The sequence below is a fragment of the Stegodyphus dumicola genome, chromosome 4, assembly GCF_044657685.1.
Source record: "Stegodyphus dumicola isolate Sdum_Otavi_A_Nest chromosome 4, ASM4465768v1".
Taxonomy (NCBI): domain Eukaryota; kingdom Metazoa; phylum Arthropoda; class Arachnida; order Araneae; family Eresidae; genus Stegodyphus; species Stegodyphus dumicola.
This window is the reverse complement of record NC_140771.1, coordinates 24,550,460-24,569,817: the sequence shown is the minus strand read 5'-3', so window position 1 is coordinate 24,569,817 and position 19,358 is coordinate 24,550,460. Positions and strand designations below refer to the sequence as shown.

The 19,358-nt window shown below is 31.8% G+C and overlaps 1 protein-coding gene across 1 annotated transcript in view; it reads right to left on the bottom strand.

Annotated features, from left to right (window-relative positions):
• The window catches only part of LOC118196068 (uncharacterized), a 207,908-nt gene that overhangs the window by 166,782 nt on the left and 21,768 nt on the right, over positions 1 to 19,358 (bottom strand). Inside the window, exons 5-9 of the mRNA XM_035367469.2 lie at positions 13,882 to 14,049; positions 13,245 to 13,301; positions 10,191 to 11,090; positions 3,580 to 4,823; positions 1,030 to 1,084 (exon numbers count right to left, since the gene is read on the bottom strand). Of these exons, the coding sequence (XP_035223360.2) occupies positions 1,030 to 1,084; positions 3,580 to 4,823; positions 10,191 to 11,090; positions 13,245 to 13,301; positions 13,882 to 14,049 (2,424 nt within the window). The remainder of the gene's footprint in view (positions 1 to 1,029; positions 1,085 to 3,579; positions 4,824 to 10,190; positions 11,091 to 13,244; positions 13,302 to 13,881; positions 14,050 to 19,358) is intronic.

The following is a 19,358-nucleotide window of genomic DNA, read 5'->3' as shown; positions in this document are numbered from 1 at the left end:
CAAACAAAAACAGATTTCAATGTATTTGGAGGGGGGGGGGGGATATCGCAATAAAAATTATAAGAAGATTAAGACAAATGTAAGTGTTTTATCTTTTTAATGTATCACAAAAATTTTATTTCACAAGTAAAATCTATATAAAATTGCTAAAATATGTTGACTTTCATAGGATGATAATGTTGATCAACTTAGATAAATATTGATAGTTTGGCAATCTTTTTAAAAAATGTTGCAAAAATTACCAACTTGTTCCTACTATGTAATTTTTACCTTTTCATTTGCAAAAAATTGCCAAACTGCAACCAAGGTGGTTGCATTAATACGTTAAGTACCAATTTTAACAGTCAAAAATAAACTTATGATGAAAGTATATTTTCTGGCAGAAAGTATCAGGCTGCTTAAGTTCTTGCACAAAGCATCATTATCTTTCTACAGAAAATTGTTTAGTACATGTTGTTCTATAAAGGAAAAGATTCAAAATGACTTCTATTTTTTACTCATTATATTGAATCTACAATTCAATAATTCCTGGCATATAAAAAATTTAACTCCTCACAGTAAATTTATTCTTATATCAGTTTTAAAATTTTAAATGGTCATGGGCATTACAACAAAATTTGGCAATCAATTTTAATTAAACATGAGCCTACACAGGAAATAAAAATTAATGCATTTGAAAAATAGCATATGCAATAAAATTCTAAGCCAAAGCCTTTAATATAAATAATAACTTTAATATACATCAATATAAAAACTTTTAAATATATGGGCAATAAAGACAGATTTAAAAGAAAGGTTAAAATGTTTTTTTGTCTAATTTAATTACATTGTTAAGTTAATATGTTGTCTCGATCACATTAATTTATGACTTTGAATATTAATACTGCAAGTAAATACAAGAATTGAAATAAATTAATTGAGAAGTCAATTAATTAAATTATTACCAACTAGATGAAACCTAATATATCTATTTTCAGTTTATAGCTATTAGTTTTATATATTTTAATTATATAAAAAGAAATTACAAACCATATTAGATGTTTTAGGATCATTTGCTTTGTCTTCAAGATCAGACAGAGATGATCTGCAATAATAATATTCTATAATAGCATGATGAATTTTTAAATAACCACAGGCACACACGCCCCCCCCCCCAAAAAAAAAAGGCTGCATATTAAATACTTTTAAACTGAAGAATAATAAAAATAATAATAGCAGTGCCAATAATAATAATAAATTATGCCTCAAACCCCAAAAATATAATAATGCCTTAAAAATATAAGGCTAAATTTTTACAGCCATTATTTATGAAAAAATAAATTTTTAGCAGGACATAGGTATGATTATTTAAAATATGAACATGCAAATGCAATACATTAAACTATCAGACAATCTGTCAATATTCTGATATACATTACGGAATGAATTTTGAAATCAAACCAAAAAAATAATCATCATAAATTTCTCTTTTTTTAAATCAATAATTTTTTTATCAATGTAGCTAATATAAGTCTATTATTATTTTATCAGTTCACAAGATAAAAAAATTGATGCTTAAACTATAAAGTGATAAAAATTTAGTCAATTATTTCAAAAACCCTATTTAGGTAAAAAAGGTGGGAAAATCCTTGACAGAATATCCCTAAAACTGCATTAAAAAAAATTTTTTACATAACTTGCTAAAAAGTGATATACATAATACAGTTGATGCTAGTTAATTTGAACTCAAATGTTCTCAGAAAACAGTTCAAATTATCTGACTGATGTTAAGAGAAAATATAACTTTAAAAGGGTAACATTGAAGAAGAAAAATCTTTTAGTATGTATAAAGCCAGAAAATATATTACACTATGCTATCTAAAATTAAACATATTAAAAAAGAATAAAGGCTTATCTTAATCATAAAATGATGCAGAACATATGCAGCAGAAAGTCAAATTTAATTAAAAATATGAATTACGCTTTTGGGGAAAACTGTAAAATGGATGTTTGGCTTTATTTATTTATGCCTACATTTTTCACCAGCTTCTCGATTGGAAGTAAACATTTAAATTCATTTTCAGAGGTAGGTTCAATCTGTATAAATGCTTTCAGAGTTTTTATGAAGTACATTATGGCTTGATTATTAGAAGGCTTAACAGTCTTTGCATTCTGTTATGAATCAGATACAATCTCTTCTTTTTCATCTTTTTTGATAGTTTTTATCATGTCATCCTCACTCAGTTTTCCACAGACTTGCATGAGCATCAGAAGAGTTTATTTTATAAATTTTAGGAAAATAAAACTAAACTGAAATCTTGCATCATTTCTCCTCTCTCAATGTGAATAAATCAATTCACAAACAAATTATCAGAATAAAAAATATCTCAGATGATGAAAGAACAAACTTTCATGTCAATAACCAATTATTTTCAAAGGTTTCTGTAGGTAACAATCAGGGACTTCTAGAAATATTTTAATATTTTCCGTTACTTCTCTCTCATCAAGAAGATCTGACAGCAAGTGACTTACAGAGGACTATATTTCAGCTTGGAGGAAATAATGGCCAAATTATGTTGCAGGCAGAGATTTTGAGCTCCTTGAAACTGAGGATTTTTTTTTTGGGGGGGGGGAGGTGTATCTGTGATATTGGGTCTCTGTACAAAAGCAGCAGCCTGGTAGTTGAAGTTAACAAGGAAGATGTGGAGAAGCTCAAAACCACAAATACGAGTTCAACAAAAATGAAATGAGATACTGTCAGAAACAGCAACAAAAGCCAGCTATGGAGGAAGTATCTCCAGATGAAGAGGAATAAACAACCAAGTTCTTTGATCTGTAAAATTTATGCAAAATGGGGTACAGTGTAGTTTCATGCAATAATATCACCTTCATCAAGCAGTAGAAAGCTACAGAAAAAGATTTTCAATGAAGATGTCACACCTTGCTTCAGAAAAATATTAAAATATACACAACAACAAATCATAACAATCAAAACTCAACAATCAACTGAGTGAAACAATAACAAATGAATCTCAATCACACTTAAGTGAAACTAGGAGGTAAAGGAAAGATAAGGGGTGATGCCCTAGAAAGACAGTTAATATATTTTTATAGAAGATGACTTCTCATCCAAATAGTAATACTTTTTCCATCTCTTTCGTCATCACTTTCCAATTATGTCATCCATTCTCCTTTGTACAGTAGAATTAAATTTTTGACTATTTTATCTGTTTACAGTGTTTACTTTTTTGGGGAGAAGGGATATCTTATATTTAAAGATTTTCATTATTTTCGTGCTGCAAACTTAAAGCAAAGTTCTGTTGTAAGTTTTAAATAAATTATCATCTATGGTTCAGGAAAAGATCAATCACAAGAAAAAACAGTTTTGGTATACAAGCATTTCAAATGATGAATGGCCTTTAGGAATGAATTAAATTCATGAATCAAGGTTTCACTGTATATTTAGATATAAAAAAAAAAAAAAGTACTGCTGTAACTGGCCTTGAACATAGAAAATGACTTAATAATCAAATATAACTAATATATAATATGATGCATAACAAAACAGAAATAAAATACATAATATCAATTAAAACTTACCTTTCTTCTAGATAGTCTGCATCATTTGATCTTTTATTGGCATTGCTCATAAAGTAATTCTGGTTCAAAAATTTAACAAGTCCACTTTCCAAACTATTATTCAAGTCATCAAAAATATCAAATTCACTAAAGTCTTTATCACTATTAGAAGATTTTAAACTACTATTTAACATTCTTTGTTTATGAATACTAACTTTTGCCCTTAGTTGATTGCATAATATAATTAAAGCTTTGTGATTCTTTTTTAATATTGTTTCATATTCATGTGTTGTTTTTGATAGAAGCTCACACTTTTCCTCAAGCAACTGCTCAATTTTTTTCTGATATGTTGCAGACTCATCAGAATGAGCTGCTTCAATTAAACCTATAGCTTTTGAATGTTCATTAATTAATTTTTGTTCCTTTTCTTGAAATTCCTTTTGAATTTGAGATCTAAGGTCCTCTATTTCATCATCATGTAATTTCCTTAACATTTCAATTGAAGCCAAATGCTCCATTTCCAGTTTCTTCTTTTCTTGATTTAACTGTTCAGTACTAAGTGTTTTCAAAGCCTCTAAATCTTGCTGATGTTCTTGCACCAAATCAGCTATTTGGATAGGAAGCGAGCATTCAATTTTTGCTTTTTCATTCAGAGCTTCAATTGTCTTTTCATTAGCAATGTTTAATTTATTTTCTAAATCTTTAACTTTGACAACTAATTCATCTTTTTCAAGAACAAATTTACTACAAGAGTTCTGCAACTGTGTTAATGCCTTATTATGTTCTTCAGTCAAATACTGTATCTTAAGTTCATGCTCTTTACAAAGCAATTCAATTTGTTGATTCAATTGCACATTCAAGTCATCTTTATCAGATTTCAATTTTTCAATTTCAGATTTAAGTTCTTTTATGCTTTCTAACAACTCCATCTTTTGAAGGCTATGGTTATTTTCTAAAGTTTCTTTTAAGATACATATTTCATCTTCATATTTTTCTTTTACTAGTTCAAGATATTTTTCACATTTAACACATATTTCCTGTTCTTGTGCAGGCTTTGTCATATCAAATGAAACTTTTCTGCTGAAATTTGTTTCAGAATCGGTTGTAACATATTCAGTTTTGCATTCACTATCAGTTAAGGATAGAAGACTAACACAAGATAATGGGGGTTCATCCATTAGCAGATTATCTTCAGAATTAACTAAAGTATCACTTTCTACAGATCTCTGATATACATTTTGTTCTTCTTCTATTAATTCTTTGTCCTATAAAAAAATTAAAAATAATATAAAATAGAATTACTATCACAAGCAAGATAGCCATAAAATTGCTAAACATAATGTAAGAAACATAGTTAAGCCTACTTTCTCAGTCACCTCAATGAAACTATTTATCTATAAACATCTAATATAAAAGACCTTACTGTAGCAGTATGATATCTCATGTGCCTAATCAAAGTCAGATTTTCTAAATAAATTAATCAAATGCATAAACCTATACGACTGATTGAATTTATTATATAAAAAGAAAGTCATTACGAAAAAATATCATAAAAATTAATTCACTTACAAACTCTGGGTTTAATTCATAAATATTCAGTATTAAAGATACTTATGATTTAATTGGGCCTAGAAACTATAGTAGGGATCAAGTTTGCACTTTGATGGTAACAACAATCTCAGTTACAGTACAATAATTATTTTCTGGTGGACCAGCTACCACCAGCAATAGAACTTCAAGGAAGGAGGGGGGGGAAGAATTCAATAAACAAGATCAGATTCATCTGCTCTGAAGAATTTTGACATCACTATTTATGGATTTATAGTTCCATATGTGACACATTATGCTGTAAAAATCTGGATGGAAATAGCTTGTATTCTTCCTATGCTATACAGCATGTTTGAGAATACAGTGGCAAAAAGGAGGCTGGTATCTGTAAATCATTGCAATTTTTAATGGCAATTATATGTTTTAGATTTGAATTATCCACAAGCACATATTTAATATTCCTATATAAGATTATCTTTAAAAAAATTTAAAGCTTAACCAAAAGTTATACATAGTAGTATTTTAAATTCCAACACAAATGTTTTAACATCTTAGTAAGATGAGCTAATGAGGTGTTACAAAATGATATCTGAGAGGAAAGGAACAGTAACTGTTTGAACACTTGTAATGCTTACCATAAAAAAGCAAAGCCTTGGTTATCGTGTTTTTCTAGACAATTTTCTAATACAATTTAATGTATACTGACATTAAACAGAGGATCAATTTTGAACATATGTATAAAAGCGACTTTTATCACTAGAAGGTTTCATCTTTTCCTGCAACAAACAGGAACCTGCTCATTAAGCATTAGTTGGGAAGGGCTAAAAACTCTCCATTGTTTATCTGTCTCAACACTGAGAATGTTGTTTAGGGTCACTGCATGAGGCAGAAAAATATACAGCCACAAGAGAGAGGGACAGAAAATTACAAATATCTATGTCTTCAAAATTTGAACCCTGGCCGAGTGGCATGGCAACCAGCACTGCTAACCACCATACTGAACACAATAGCCCACCAGAAGGATTTTAACTTAGACAAAATTCATTCATTAACCTAAATACCATGTGGAGGGGGAGGGAAAAAGTGGATTTCTATGCAGAATTGCACTTTTAGACACTTAGATCAGCGGTTCCCAACCGCTGTTCCGCGGCACACCAGTGTGCCGTCTGAAGCACCGTGGTTCGCCCGCTATAACTCCTCCCGTCACTCTCCCCGCCAGTGTCATAGGTGGTCACGGCGCTGTGCAGTGCTATAATTCCTCCCCCTGCCAATCTTGACAAGTGTCCGCCGTGTCCCCGCCCCCATGAGACGCAGGCAGACGCCTCACACAGTGTCAGAGAGACAACAGCTGCTGTGAGGAGAGAGACACTGATACTGCAGTGATGGACAAGTTTTTGAAAAGGAAAGAACTGGACTCTGAACAAAATCTGGAGCCAGATGAGAGCCCGAGTATGAGTGGGGGTCAAAAGAAAGCAAAGATGGTTAAATTCTCTGGCGCAAGGCAATATAGCGAAAGCTATATTTCAGTTGGATTTACTTTCACTGGAGATGAACACAAACCAACTCCACTGTGCGTGGTGTGTGGTGAAAAGCTAGCTAACAGTGCTATGGTCCCAAGCAAACTTAAATGCCATCTCCAAACGAAACAGCCTTTGCTTTAAAACAAGAATGTGAACTATTTTGTTCGCCTGCGTGACAACATGGAGAAACAGGCAACTTTTATGAGAAAAACAACAAAGGTAAATGAAAGAGCTCTTAAAGCTAGCTATCAAGTTGCTGAACTTATAGCCAAGACAAAAAAGTCGCACACTGTGGCAGAGACATTAATACTTCCTGCCTGCAAAGCTATTGTAGAGGAGATGCTCATACCTGAAGCAGCAAAGGAAATAGCCAAAGTCCCTCTCTCAAACAACACAATTTCCAGACGTATTAATGGCATGTCTGCAGACATCGAAAGTGTGGTTTTGGAAAAGATCCATATCAGTGAGAAATTTGCATTGCAACTTGACGAGTCTACTGATATCAGTGGACATGCTCAACTCTTAGCTAATGTGTATTTTGTTGATGGTGATGCAATTAGAGAAAACTTCTTTTTTTGCAAGGTATTGCCAGAAAAAACAACAGGAGAAGAAATTTTTCGGGTCACATCAGAATACCTTGAACAAGGAGGACTTAAGTGGGAAAACTGCACAAGTGTCTGCACCGATGGAGCTGCAGCCATGGCCGGGCGCACCAAAGGCTTTGTAAGCAGCGTGAAGGAAAGAAATCCAGATGTGATTATTACGCATTGTTTTTTACACCGCGAGGCCCTCGTAGCCAAGACTTTACCAGCAGCCTTAGTTCATGTGTTGGATGATGTTGTGCGCATGGTAAACATTGTAAAGTCACGACCCATGAAAAGTCGCATATTTGCAGCTTTGTGTGAGGAGATGGGAGCAAAGCATAAAACCTTGCTGTTTCATACGGAGGTCCGGTGGTTGTCGCGTGGCAAGGTCTTGGTTCGTGTGTATGAGCTGCGGGAGGAACTTAAAGTGTTTCTGACAAATGAGGGATTACGCAAAGCAGCTTGCAAGTGATGAGTGGTGTGCAAGGCTGGCATACCTGGCAGATATATTTCATCATCTGAATGAATGGAACACCCGAATGCAAGGCCGAAATGAAAACCTGCTTACAAGTACAGATAAAATAAATGGATTCCGTTCAAAGGTGCAACTCTGGCATCAACACGTGGAAAGTGGCAATCTTGAAATGTTCACACTCACCATGCAATGGCAAGGTGTTCACACTGCTGCACTGTGTGAGATAATAGTTAAGCATTTAAAAACTCTTGAGGAGAAGTTGTCATTTTATTTCTCTTCAGTCTCCACTGAATGCCTTGACTGGTTTAGGGACCCTTATAGATCAGCATCAGTTGTTGGAAAGGAAATGACTTTACAGGAGCAGGAGGAACTAATTGAACTGAGACAAAATCGTGGTTGCAAGCTAAGATTTGCTGATCTACCTTTGGACAGTTTTTGGTTGGATACTGCCAAGGAGTTCCCCCTTCTGGCAAACAAAGCTATTTTGACATTGCTCCCTTTTTCCACTACATATCTGTGTGAGATTAGCTTTTCAAGCATGATTGCTATGAAAACCAAATACAGAGAGAGACTGAGAACTGTTGACGAAGAGCTACGTGTGTGTCTTTTTTCGATTCCAGCCAGAATATCAGCTTTGTGTTCAGCCAAACAGGCCCAGGTTTCACACTGAAAGTATTTTATAATTTTTCACTATTCTGTTTACTTAATATTTCATAATAAAGTAATTTTAAATACTTTCTTTGTGCTTATTTGATTCCTATTCAAGAGAATTACTTTATTATAGTCAATATAGGCACAGAGTTAATTTTTTAACATTTTCTAATGGTGGTGTGCCTCGTGATTTTTTTCCCCGTGACAAGTGTGCCTTGGCCAAAAAAGGTTGGGAAACGCTGACTTAGATATCTATTAAGCACTCCAGAATTACTCACTTTGGAAAAGATACTTTATAAGAGAAAACTCTCCAACAAAAATTTGCCCATCTTTACATTTTACATGAGATTAAGTGACTAATTATGGCTCAGTCAATGGTAATGCAGTTACCAACTCAATCTCTGACTAGTTATCTACTTAGATAATATAAAATAAATACATTGACGCTTCCCAATGGCAGGTTATGCAAACTGATTAAATTTTATTGGGCTGTATGGGTATTTATATGTTACACAATCAGATGGAAGAAAAAAGGGTAGGAACTGCAGTCTGATACATTGAGGTAAACTTCCCGCATACTTTTGGGTGATCAGTCAAAAAAAATTATGTTAACATTTGTGAAAAAAAATATCCTGATTTGCAGCATCCTATCAAATTCAGAACAATTAATATTGACTATAATGACATAAATTTAAATTTAAATTATTTAATTTTCAATTAAAGGTATTTAAGACAAATTAAGATATATAGTTTCAAGCTAGGATTCTACATCTTCTTCTAACAGTCATACTGAAAAAAAGTGCAATGCTGAAATAGTTAGATATTAGTTTATAATTACAAATATAACTGCAATATAACTGCCACAAAAAAATTGCAACTTTCAATAAAACTGTTATACAGTCAAAAGTCTTTAATCCGGACCTCAAAGCTACAAACTTTCTGCGCATGCGTTAACGCATGTGCATACACATTGATGCGTGCGCATAATACGCTTACGCATGTGCGTTTAATGTATAACGGACGGTATAAAGTAAGCTAAAATTATCTAATTATCTATTTCAGTTAATGTTGCAGATTGCATTGTTCCTTAATCTTCGAATTGGATCCGGCTTATTATTTTTTGCAGACTATTAGAACAATTTCATAAAAGTAAGCTTGAACTTTCGATTATCTTAAAAAGAATTTCTGATTCTGGAGCTGCCAAAGGATCTACAAAGCAAAAGAACGTTTCGATGTCCATCAAACAAAAAGTACGGGAGGGGGGGATGTCGCGGTGCGCAATGAACTGGAAGTTGATCTGTCAGCACTATCCTTATCTTCAGGGCAGATGTTTTTATTTTATTCGGCTTATAATTCCTTACTAAATGTAGTATTTCATCTTGATGTACTCCTTCTTTGATATGATTTAAATCAAATTCCTCGTCATTATCAATATACGAATACACATCAAATAGTTTTCTGGTTGCTATTTTCTAACTTTGACTCTGCATAATGTATGCTTTACGCATGTGCACGTTGAAAGAAATGTTTAATAAAGTAAACAAATAAATATTAAGCTTTTTTTTTTTTTTTTTTTAAATTTTGATACCCTTTAGATCATAATTACTCTTTATTTCATAAATTACAGTTTCATATTTCTAATTTTATAATTTCTGCATGCCATATTACCAGATTTAAATTGATGATCTATAATCCGGAAAAACCGATAATCCGGAATCGCCGAAGTCCCTACGAGTCTGGATTAAAGACTGTATTACTCTATTTTTAAATATTAAAAAAAAACTTAAGATTTAAAACAAAAATTTATATCAATAAATACAAATATTTCATTTTAAATGCTAACAAAGAACTTACCAATTGCTTTAAGTTCTTGATACGAATTTGTAATTTTGCTTTTTGGCGTAAAATGCTTTCATAATCACGTTCATGTCCAGTTTTTACCTCAGATGTGCCTACCACTTCTTGCAAACCAGATACTTCTCCTTCTTTACATTGAAGCATACTATCTCCTTGTGCTCCAAGTTTAAAAACTGATACAGATTCAGATATTTTTTCCATTTCATCTGCCAAAAACTCTGTCACAAGATTGATATCTTCGGAAATATCTTTATTTCGAAGTTTTTCAATAGATGACTTAATGGACTGATTGCCAGAAAAAGGAATTCTACAAGGTGTTTCTACTTCAGCATAGTTGATATCAGATGGAACACTTTCATTTTCAGATATATTTGGTATCAAGTCATCTGTTTCAGATGAATTTAAACGCTTTAGAAAGAAACTCTGAAACTTGCTAGGAGAAAAGTCTGTAGCACTTGCATTTGTAGAGACAGGAGCTATACTAATTAGAGATTCTATCAATTTTGCAACAATATTTAAAGAAATTATCCTTTTTAATAGAGTAGACATTGCTTCATTAGAAGAATTAAAACCTTTCCCTTGTCCATCTGTAACTAAATCATTGTCATTATTGCTTTTAGCATGATGAGGTGCTTCAAAGAGATCTAGTCTTTCTTTGATTAATTTTACTAATTCTTGAAGCTGTACATGAGAAATCTTATCTTGTAAACATTCACTTACTTTCTGAATTACAAAGAATGATGAGTCATCACTTGTCGAATCACTTGAAAGAATATCATTGAATAAACTAGTGTTCTTAAAGTCAAATGATTGCAATGAAGAAATTTCTTTTGCGTCTACTTGTACTCCTAATTCAAATTTTGAAATACAGCTACTTGAGGATAAATCTTCAACATTCTATAATATAATAAATCATGCAAATAATTAATATAAAAATTATTTTCAGTGATAAATGAAGCAGTAAAAAAGAAGGAAAATATACAGCATGCAAGAAACAGAAGTCTTATACAATTAACTTACATTTTTACATATCTTCAATTTATGAACTGATTATTTTTAAAAACCTTCATGTTAGTTACAAAAAATCACAATCATTGTTAATTAATTTCTGCTCTCTTTTTTTATGAACTAAAAGTACAAAATCTCCCTTTTTTATGACCTCAGGCTCTCTGTTATTTTTCACTGTTTCTCTTGGAATGCCAAAATTTATAATGAAAGAAATTTTCAGAACTGGTCGAATTTTCAAATTTCTCACACCTTTGGAGCTCAAAAATAGAACATGAATTTGCCCCAACAATAAAAACCTAACATTGTATGTAAAAGTAACAAATAACAAAGGAACCTGTTTTTGCTTAAAATGTCATTGTATTAGCAGATAATACCCTTGGTAAAGAACATAATGGCACCTGTGCAGTAAAATAATCCATACTTGACATTTTTACATCTCTGCAGGAATTTCTTAAAGCATCTTATCACTTGGTAGACTTTTTGCCGAATAAAAGAACAATATATGGTTTGTATAATTTAAAACCTAATGGAACTAAAACTAAAAATATAAAAAGTAAAAGATAAGCTCTGTGAGATTTCCATGGAATCTAGCATAAGTGTAGCTACAAAGCAAATAAGAAATAAAAATGAAAACAAACTCTCTTGATTTTATGAACTTTGATCCACAAAAGTTTGAGAGTCCATTGTAGTCCAAACTACACAAATATGCTAAACATGCATAAGTGTAGCTACAAAGCAAATAAGAAATAAAAATGGAAACAAACTCTCTTGATTTTATGAACTTTGATCCACAAAAGTTTGAGAGTCCATTGTAGTCCAAACTACACAAATATGCTAAACATAAGGTGGGCATTCTAGCTAACATACTACAGAGCTCCAATGCTTAAAATATACTGCTTAAAATAAATTTCAAACTAGAAAATATTAAAGCATTTTCTGATTATCTGCACCTGCAGTTTCAACTTTCAGTAAAATTACCTAATTTGGGCATACTTTTTTAGTACATATGGCATAATAAATAACTAACACATGTGACACCACATATGTATATGAGTGCACAGATAATAGATCTTTTCCACCAGATCAGATAGGTGGCAATGAATGGTGACTTTTCATGGAGATGACATATAATCAGAATCAAGTAATCAAAAAGCACCAGTAATAATCAGCATGTTGAAATTAATTAAATAACAGAAAAAAAAAGATATTTCTGTGCAAATACAACAACATTTGAAAAAAAAGGCACGATTTGTCAAAAAGCAGATACATTTAAAACTTTCATTCTATTAGTAATAGTAAAATATTTTTCTGGCATGTGTGATGAAATTTTGGTACTTTTCCCTTTACATATATACTATGTATTCTCGATGCTACATTGGCACATTTTGACTTACTTTTCTCTAATATGCCTTTGACTCCATACTAGACTACTAGACCATTTTTAGTCATGCTGCTAATTAAATGTCTAATTTGCTGAGCAGCCTGGAACAAATGCCATCCGTCGTTTTAACATCCGGCATAAGTTTCAAAATTAAATTATCACGAACAAAATAAATATGAATTATAATGAATGAAACGAAATATATCATATCAAAATTGATATGTTCTATGACTTTCAGATCAAATGATGATTTCAGACTTTCATAGAAAATAAGAACTTCAAACAAAATTAAGCAAATTCTGAAACAAAAATTTATTAAAGAAAAATGCATGAATTTATTACTTAATTAAACATGTCCTTTTAATGTTAATTATGACTACTGGAAGGAAATTTTCAATACCAAACATAAGCATGCTATGAAATAATTGCCACTGGGCAAAACTTAACTTCATTTACAGGTACAGCTGATTTACAAAAGAAATTACTTATTAAAAGCAGTTTATGAAAAATAAAGATCAAATTGTATGATATAAAAAGGAAGATGTAATATCTTCAATAGAGAATTTTTTTCCAGCCAAATTAAAAGTAGTTTATCTTCTTAAAAGTCAAATTAAAAATAGTAAAGGCTTAGCATATTAAAATTTTAGTTGATAATTACATACCTGAATATTAGCTTGCATTTCATTTTTGGATTTTTGTTTTTCTAACAATTCAGCTGCCTATGAAAACACAGAAATCAATAAAACTCCAATATCAAATTATAATGAAACCATACATGTCACTAAATTTGATACAAAATGCAATTCGTACCAATCAAATTAAATAAAAGAATAGCTACAAATATTAATAAAGCATTAAAGCCAATAAAAAGGATACTTTCTTTAAAGATTAATAATGATTATTTCTCAAATGAAATTATAAAAAATTACAATCTGTAAACTTTAAATAAATTTAATGTGTCAAAAAAGTTTTTTGTTTCATTTTTAAAAATTAAAGGAATACATGTAAGCACGAAAAAATTAACTCAAAACACTAAAAATCAAAATACAAATAAAAATAATAACAAATATGCTTTGCATCTATAAATATTGCATTATTACCATCTGTATTAAATGATACTCAGGCATTTTAATTTTACATCAGGTTAAATGATTGGAAGTAGTGTTGAAAACTGAACACATAAACTGATTGGGAATGGTGTGATAACAAGCTGATCACAACACTTCAATTTAATAGCAAAACTGGTATTTTTGTAACACTAGAAATAAGATAGTTAATGTTACATATGAAAAAACAAACCTCTTTCATTTGTAAATGTAACATATTAATTTCTTCTTTTAAATTCTGCACCTCTTGATTTCCAGCTGATTCTTTAGCTTGGTTCATATTCATAGCTGACTCTAATCTACGTGATAGTTGCTGAATAATGGCATCTCTCTGGCAAATAGCTTCTTGATATTTTTTTATCTAAAATTATAAATTTCATTTTCAACAATGAAGATTAGCTAATATTTAATTCATGAGATAATAAACATATTTACTTAGGTGTAATATAAGCCTAACCCAATAAAAGTTCATAGTACAGAAGACGGGATTGGAAAAAAGGCTATTTTAAATTGTTAAAAGCTTATACATAATCATGTCCGCAATGAATTCTTGAAAATAAAAATCTTTATTTACAGAACAACTTTTAAATTGTGAAGTGCATTTTAGGAAATTAAAGTTTTATAAATATTAATTTTTTCAAAAGTACATTCAGTATACAAAAATTATTCACGATTTTTAGGAAATTTTATTATCTCAAGTCCGCTAGTTGCTTTTTTACTTCAGATGCTCTTCATAGGCCCAAAACTGCTGTCTGTAGTTCTAAAATTTCATAAATAAACAAAACAAAAAAGTTCATACTCTTGAAGTTAGATCAATTTATTAAAATGTAAATTTTTTACATTTCATTACACATGTAAATTAGTTTTAAATATATTTAGTTTCTTTGATATTAATAAGGTGTCTAATTGGAATAAGCTGGTACAAGTCCATGTGTCTCAAATAACTGGAATTATTTGAGAATTTGGCAAAATCTGTACATAAAAATTTTTATACTATTACAAATATACATTAAATTAAAAAAAAAACAATAATTCAAATCATACCTGTGAAACTTAATTGTTAAAGAAACTAAGCAATAGAAATTAACATGAGTAAATTTGCAACATCTACAGCACTTTTTCTTTCTAGAAAATATTTTTTATATAGATTTTTATCATGGGAAACTAAGTTGCCAGAAAAACCAATTTCAGATGTTATCACAAAAAAAATCTTTTTTAAATAAATTTCAGTCGAATTACAGTTAATTTCTATTTATTGCATAATATAAAAAGCAAAATGTATAAAATTTAAGTAAATATAAAGCGCTGAGGAAAAAATACCTTAGAAATGCAGTTTAGTATGATAGAGTTCAAAACAGGGTTCAAGGCAAAGTCCAACTTCACAGTTTTTTGCACCAGAATCAATAAATCTAATTAATAATCAATCTAATTATTAATCTAATTAATAATTCAATAATTTAATTAAATAATTAAGATAATCGCTGAACGTTTTCTAGCAGCCATTTTTCTTAGAAAAAAGCGGCAAAAAGTGAAGTTTGAGCGTTAATACCACGGCCCTTCAAATGCCGTAATTTAGTGGACAACTAATGATATCTGTTGCCCAAAAACGTAAACTAAACACCTAATACCGTATATAATTTATTGCAGTGGTTAAACAGGGGAAAAATGGGATGTGCTCCTCAATAAAAGAAGAAAAACATGTCCGCGGAAATCGCAGGATAAGCAAATTTTGCTACATTTGAGTTTGCCCATGGAAATCGCGGGATGATCAGCCAGAGGGTTAAAGGTTGAAAAGAATCTTTCTCTTCAGCAGCAGGAATGAAAATGATGAAAAAGAACAGAGCTTCAACAACAGTAACATGGAAAAATTCATAGATTCTACAGAAATCCAACAGTAAAAAGGAATTTGAACTATGATCAGTAATCAGAAGCAAGAGAATTTTGTGAAAGACCTCTACGAAATCTAATTTGCTAATGGAAGATTGTTTTCAAGTAATTCTGTCTGCAGAGAAATGGAAAATGACTTTAGCAATGTAGGATTTATGAGTTTCTTCAGAATATATATTCTTAAGCTTATTTTCAAATTTTAAGCTTTTTCTCATTTCAGAAATGCATTATGTTAAGGCAAACTGGCAAGGAACAGCCCTTTCGGAATAGAATCTTTAAATATTGAACCTACACACAACAGTTAAACTTATGTAAAATATGTGCAATTAAAACTGATAGAAAGAAAGGAATATTTACTGAACTCTTATAATCGTTTTAAATGAAAGAATATTTTTCCTTGCACTGAGATGCAAATTTTCTCAGCTGCTTGATCAGTACTCTGAGATGAGAAACCTCTGTCACCTCTCTTTGGAATGGGTCCACCAGCGGCCGAGCGGTAAAGTCGCTGAACACTGGTAGTTCAGTCAGAGGTTCGAATCTCGCGAACGGGCTGGCTGCATGGGCATTTTCGTGGTTTTCCCATGTGTAATGTGTATACAAGCCAGTTACCCTTTGAAAGTCCTCCCCTAAGGCAGACAGTCCTAGTGTGCTTTGCCATAATTAAATGCACCACCACCTCTCTTTGGAAATTATCTTTTTCCAGCCTATACAATATAAAACTTTGTTGGGAAATTCGCACACATCCCTTACATCTGCACAGTGCTCAAATGGAAGAAAGGCAACGGATGTCCCAAAATTCACACAAAGGTTTATAATTAAAAACTATAAATTGTCGACTCAAAGTATACAGTATAGGGTTATGTGTGAAATAACATATCAGGTAAATCGCCTCCACAGCTTTGCTGGAACATACACACTCTTTTGTTGAAATTTTCCATGAAAATTTTGCATAAATGTGGCTGAATTTCATTGATGCAGCACTCAATTTCTTCCTTCAAGAGCTTGTTGGCATAAACCTCAAGCCTTCAAAAAACACCAAAGAAAGAAGTCCAATGGCATTAAACGCATGATCTGGGTGGCCAATTCTGATCACCAAAATGGGAAATTACATTACCAGGAAATTACTCAAGCCCTAATTGAATTGTTTCTAGACTGTACGGCATGTAGCACATCCTGATGAAACCAAATGTCATCCACATCCATAGCTTGCAATTTCTGCATAAAAAACTGAATTATCATATCGCAAAAGCGATCATCATTAACTGTTATTGGCTGACCAGCCGCATTTTCGAAGAATGGTCTGATGATGCCTCCAGCCAAAACTCCACACTAAACAGTGATAGATTTATTGTGCTTGCATTTGTTTCTCAACAATTACTTATATATTTTCTGAACCCCAAGTCTGACAATTTTGCCAATTAGCCAAACCAAAAATCTAAAATGAGCCTCATTGGTGAAGATGATTTTGTTTGAAAAATCATCATCCACTTGTTGTGTTCCATCGAACTCTCTTTGCAGTGTGGAATCAGTAGGCTCAGTTCTCAAGTCAACTGAACTTTGTAAGCATGGATATGTAAATATTTTATGAGAATATGTTGTACGAAGCCTCTGAAATGCCCAATTCCTGATCACAGTGCCAAATTGACATTCCTCGACTCTCATCAATCCACTCACGAACTGCTTCGATGTTTTGTTTTGAATGACTTGTTGAAAGGCAGCCAGAGTGTTTAAGATCAATAATTGATCCTTCTTCTTCTTCTTCGATGATGGGCCCTTGCCTTCCTCAAAATCGAATTCCAAACTCTTCTATCCCTGGACATGGACATTCAATAGGTCATTTTTAAAATTCTTAAGTCTGTTTCCAAACAGTCGAGCCACTTAAGTTTAGGTCTCCCTCTTTTTCGGGTGCCAAATTGTATGGCCGAGAAGACCTTTTTCGTTACTCCATTTTCATCCATTCTGCACAGGTGTCTTGCCCATTTAATTCTTTGAATCCTTATATATTTTACTATATCTATTTCTTTAAGAGATTTATAGAGTTCAGAGTTAGTTCTTCTTCTCCAGATATTGTTACATTTTATACCACAAAAAATACTTCTCAAAATTTTTCTTTCAAAGACAGAAATGATACTTTTAGCTTTTTCTGTCATTGCCCAGGTTTTAGCAGAGTATGTAAGAATGAGTCTGATTAAGCATTTGTAAATTAAAATTTTTCGTTTTTCTGCTAGGGAAGTTAGACTTCAAGCATTTTTTTAGACCAAAAAAAACAACGGTTAGCATCTGCGACTCTAATATGGATCTCAGGCATTAAATCATTAAGAGTATTAACCTCTGATCCTAAATATTTAAATTTGCTAACAGTTTCAAATTTGTAATTCCCAATTTCAAAATAGGGGCTGCTGTTATTAACACATGGCATGTATTTAGTTTCAATTTGGTTGAGATGCATTTTGCTGGCTGCAGCCCTGTACTTGGTACATTCCAAAATGTCTCCTTTTTTGTCTATAAGATAGATGGTGCTCAGTTTCCAATCTTTGAACAAAACTTCTTGGTTCTAAATTGATTCGATGAGGTGATGCATTTCCTCAATTTTTTGACTTGCAGCACTTTTAATAAGTTCTGAAGTAATCAAGGGCCTTGTTATTTTTGAGCTTTATAGTTCCTTCTCTAACTTCTGCCAAAGAAGGTGGCAGGATACTATCGGTGTTTACAGAGGTAGTTGGGTAGGTTGAAGACCCATCCCACATATAGTCATTCAACAAGTTGCTAAAGTGCTCATTCCACCTGTGAAGTACCTCTTTTCTATCATTTAGGATGATGTTTTTGTGTCTACAGGCAGTGGTTCTCAGGGCTCATACGCATTTCTGCACACGGAAATTAAGTACTTTTAAGGACCATTAATGAAAAAAATTAAGGACCTATGAGCAAATGGGAACTGAATAAATTCAATTAAAAATATTATCTATGCCTGAATTTCACTTTTGTAACACCATCCTAAAAATAAAATAGATCCCTAAGTAAAATGCATTATTATTAAACATGAATTAATGAACATAATTATTAATAAGTTTGAGAATAAAATAAACTTTACGCAATTTATCAAGTAGCATTAAATACTTTACACTTATAATAATTGGTCATATTTGAAAGAATATGACCAACATTTATGTTTTACTAACAGTTAGCTTTATGCTGATTTTTTTTGTCTCATTTTGTCACTTAAAATGAGAAGTAAGTTCATAATCAACATGATTCATAACAAAAGATTGAATGTTGTTACTACTGCTGTTTGTCTAGAGAGACCTGCTGATTAGAACAAACCTGAATGTCCTGATGTAGGCATGGTCGGCAAGGGTTGAAAGTTAGTCAGGCTCTGTTTGATGCAGTTAATTAATTTTAATTTTATCAGGTTCAATGTTTCTTCTAACCTTCTTCGGAAACATACAATGACCTAGGTAACAGAGGCTAGGGACAGAGAGCTTACTAAAGCTATGTTCACTAATTGTAGTAAGTAGACAGGATACAGACGAAGGGTATACAAAACCCTTTATTTTTCTTTATATACAATGACTTCCGTACTTCGGAATACAATGACCCTCCACTCGGGATCTAACGTAAAAGGTATAAAAAATAAAACGAAACTCTAATTTAACTTTAGAATAACACACGTGGAAGATTGGCCTTATAATAACAGGAAGCGTATGTAGCACAGAGACTGTGAACACTACAATACGTTTAATTTATCAAGAGGATTAAAACCTCTGGCCTGGAAGGCAAATAGCA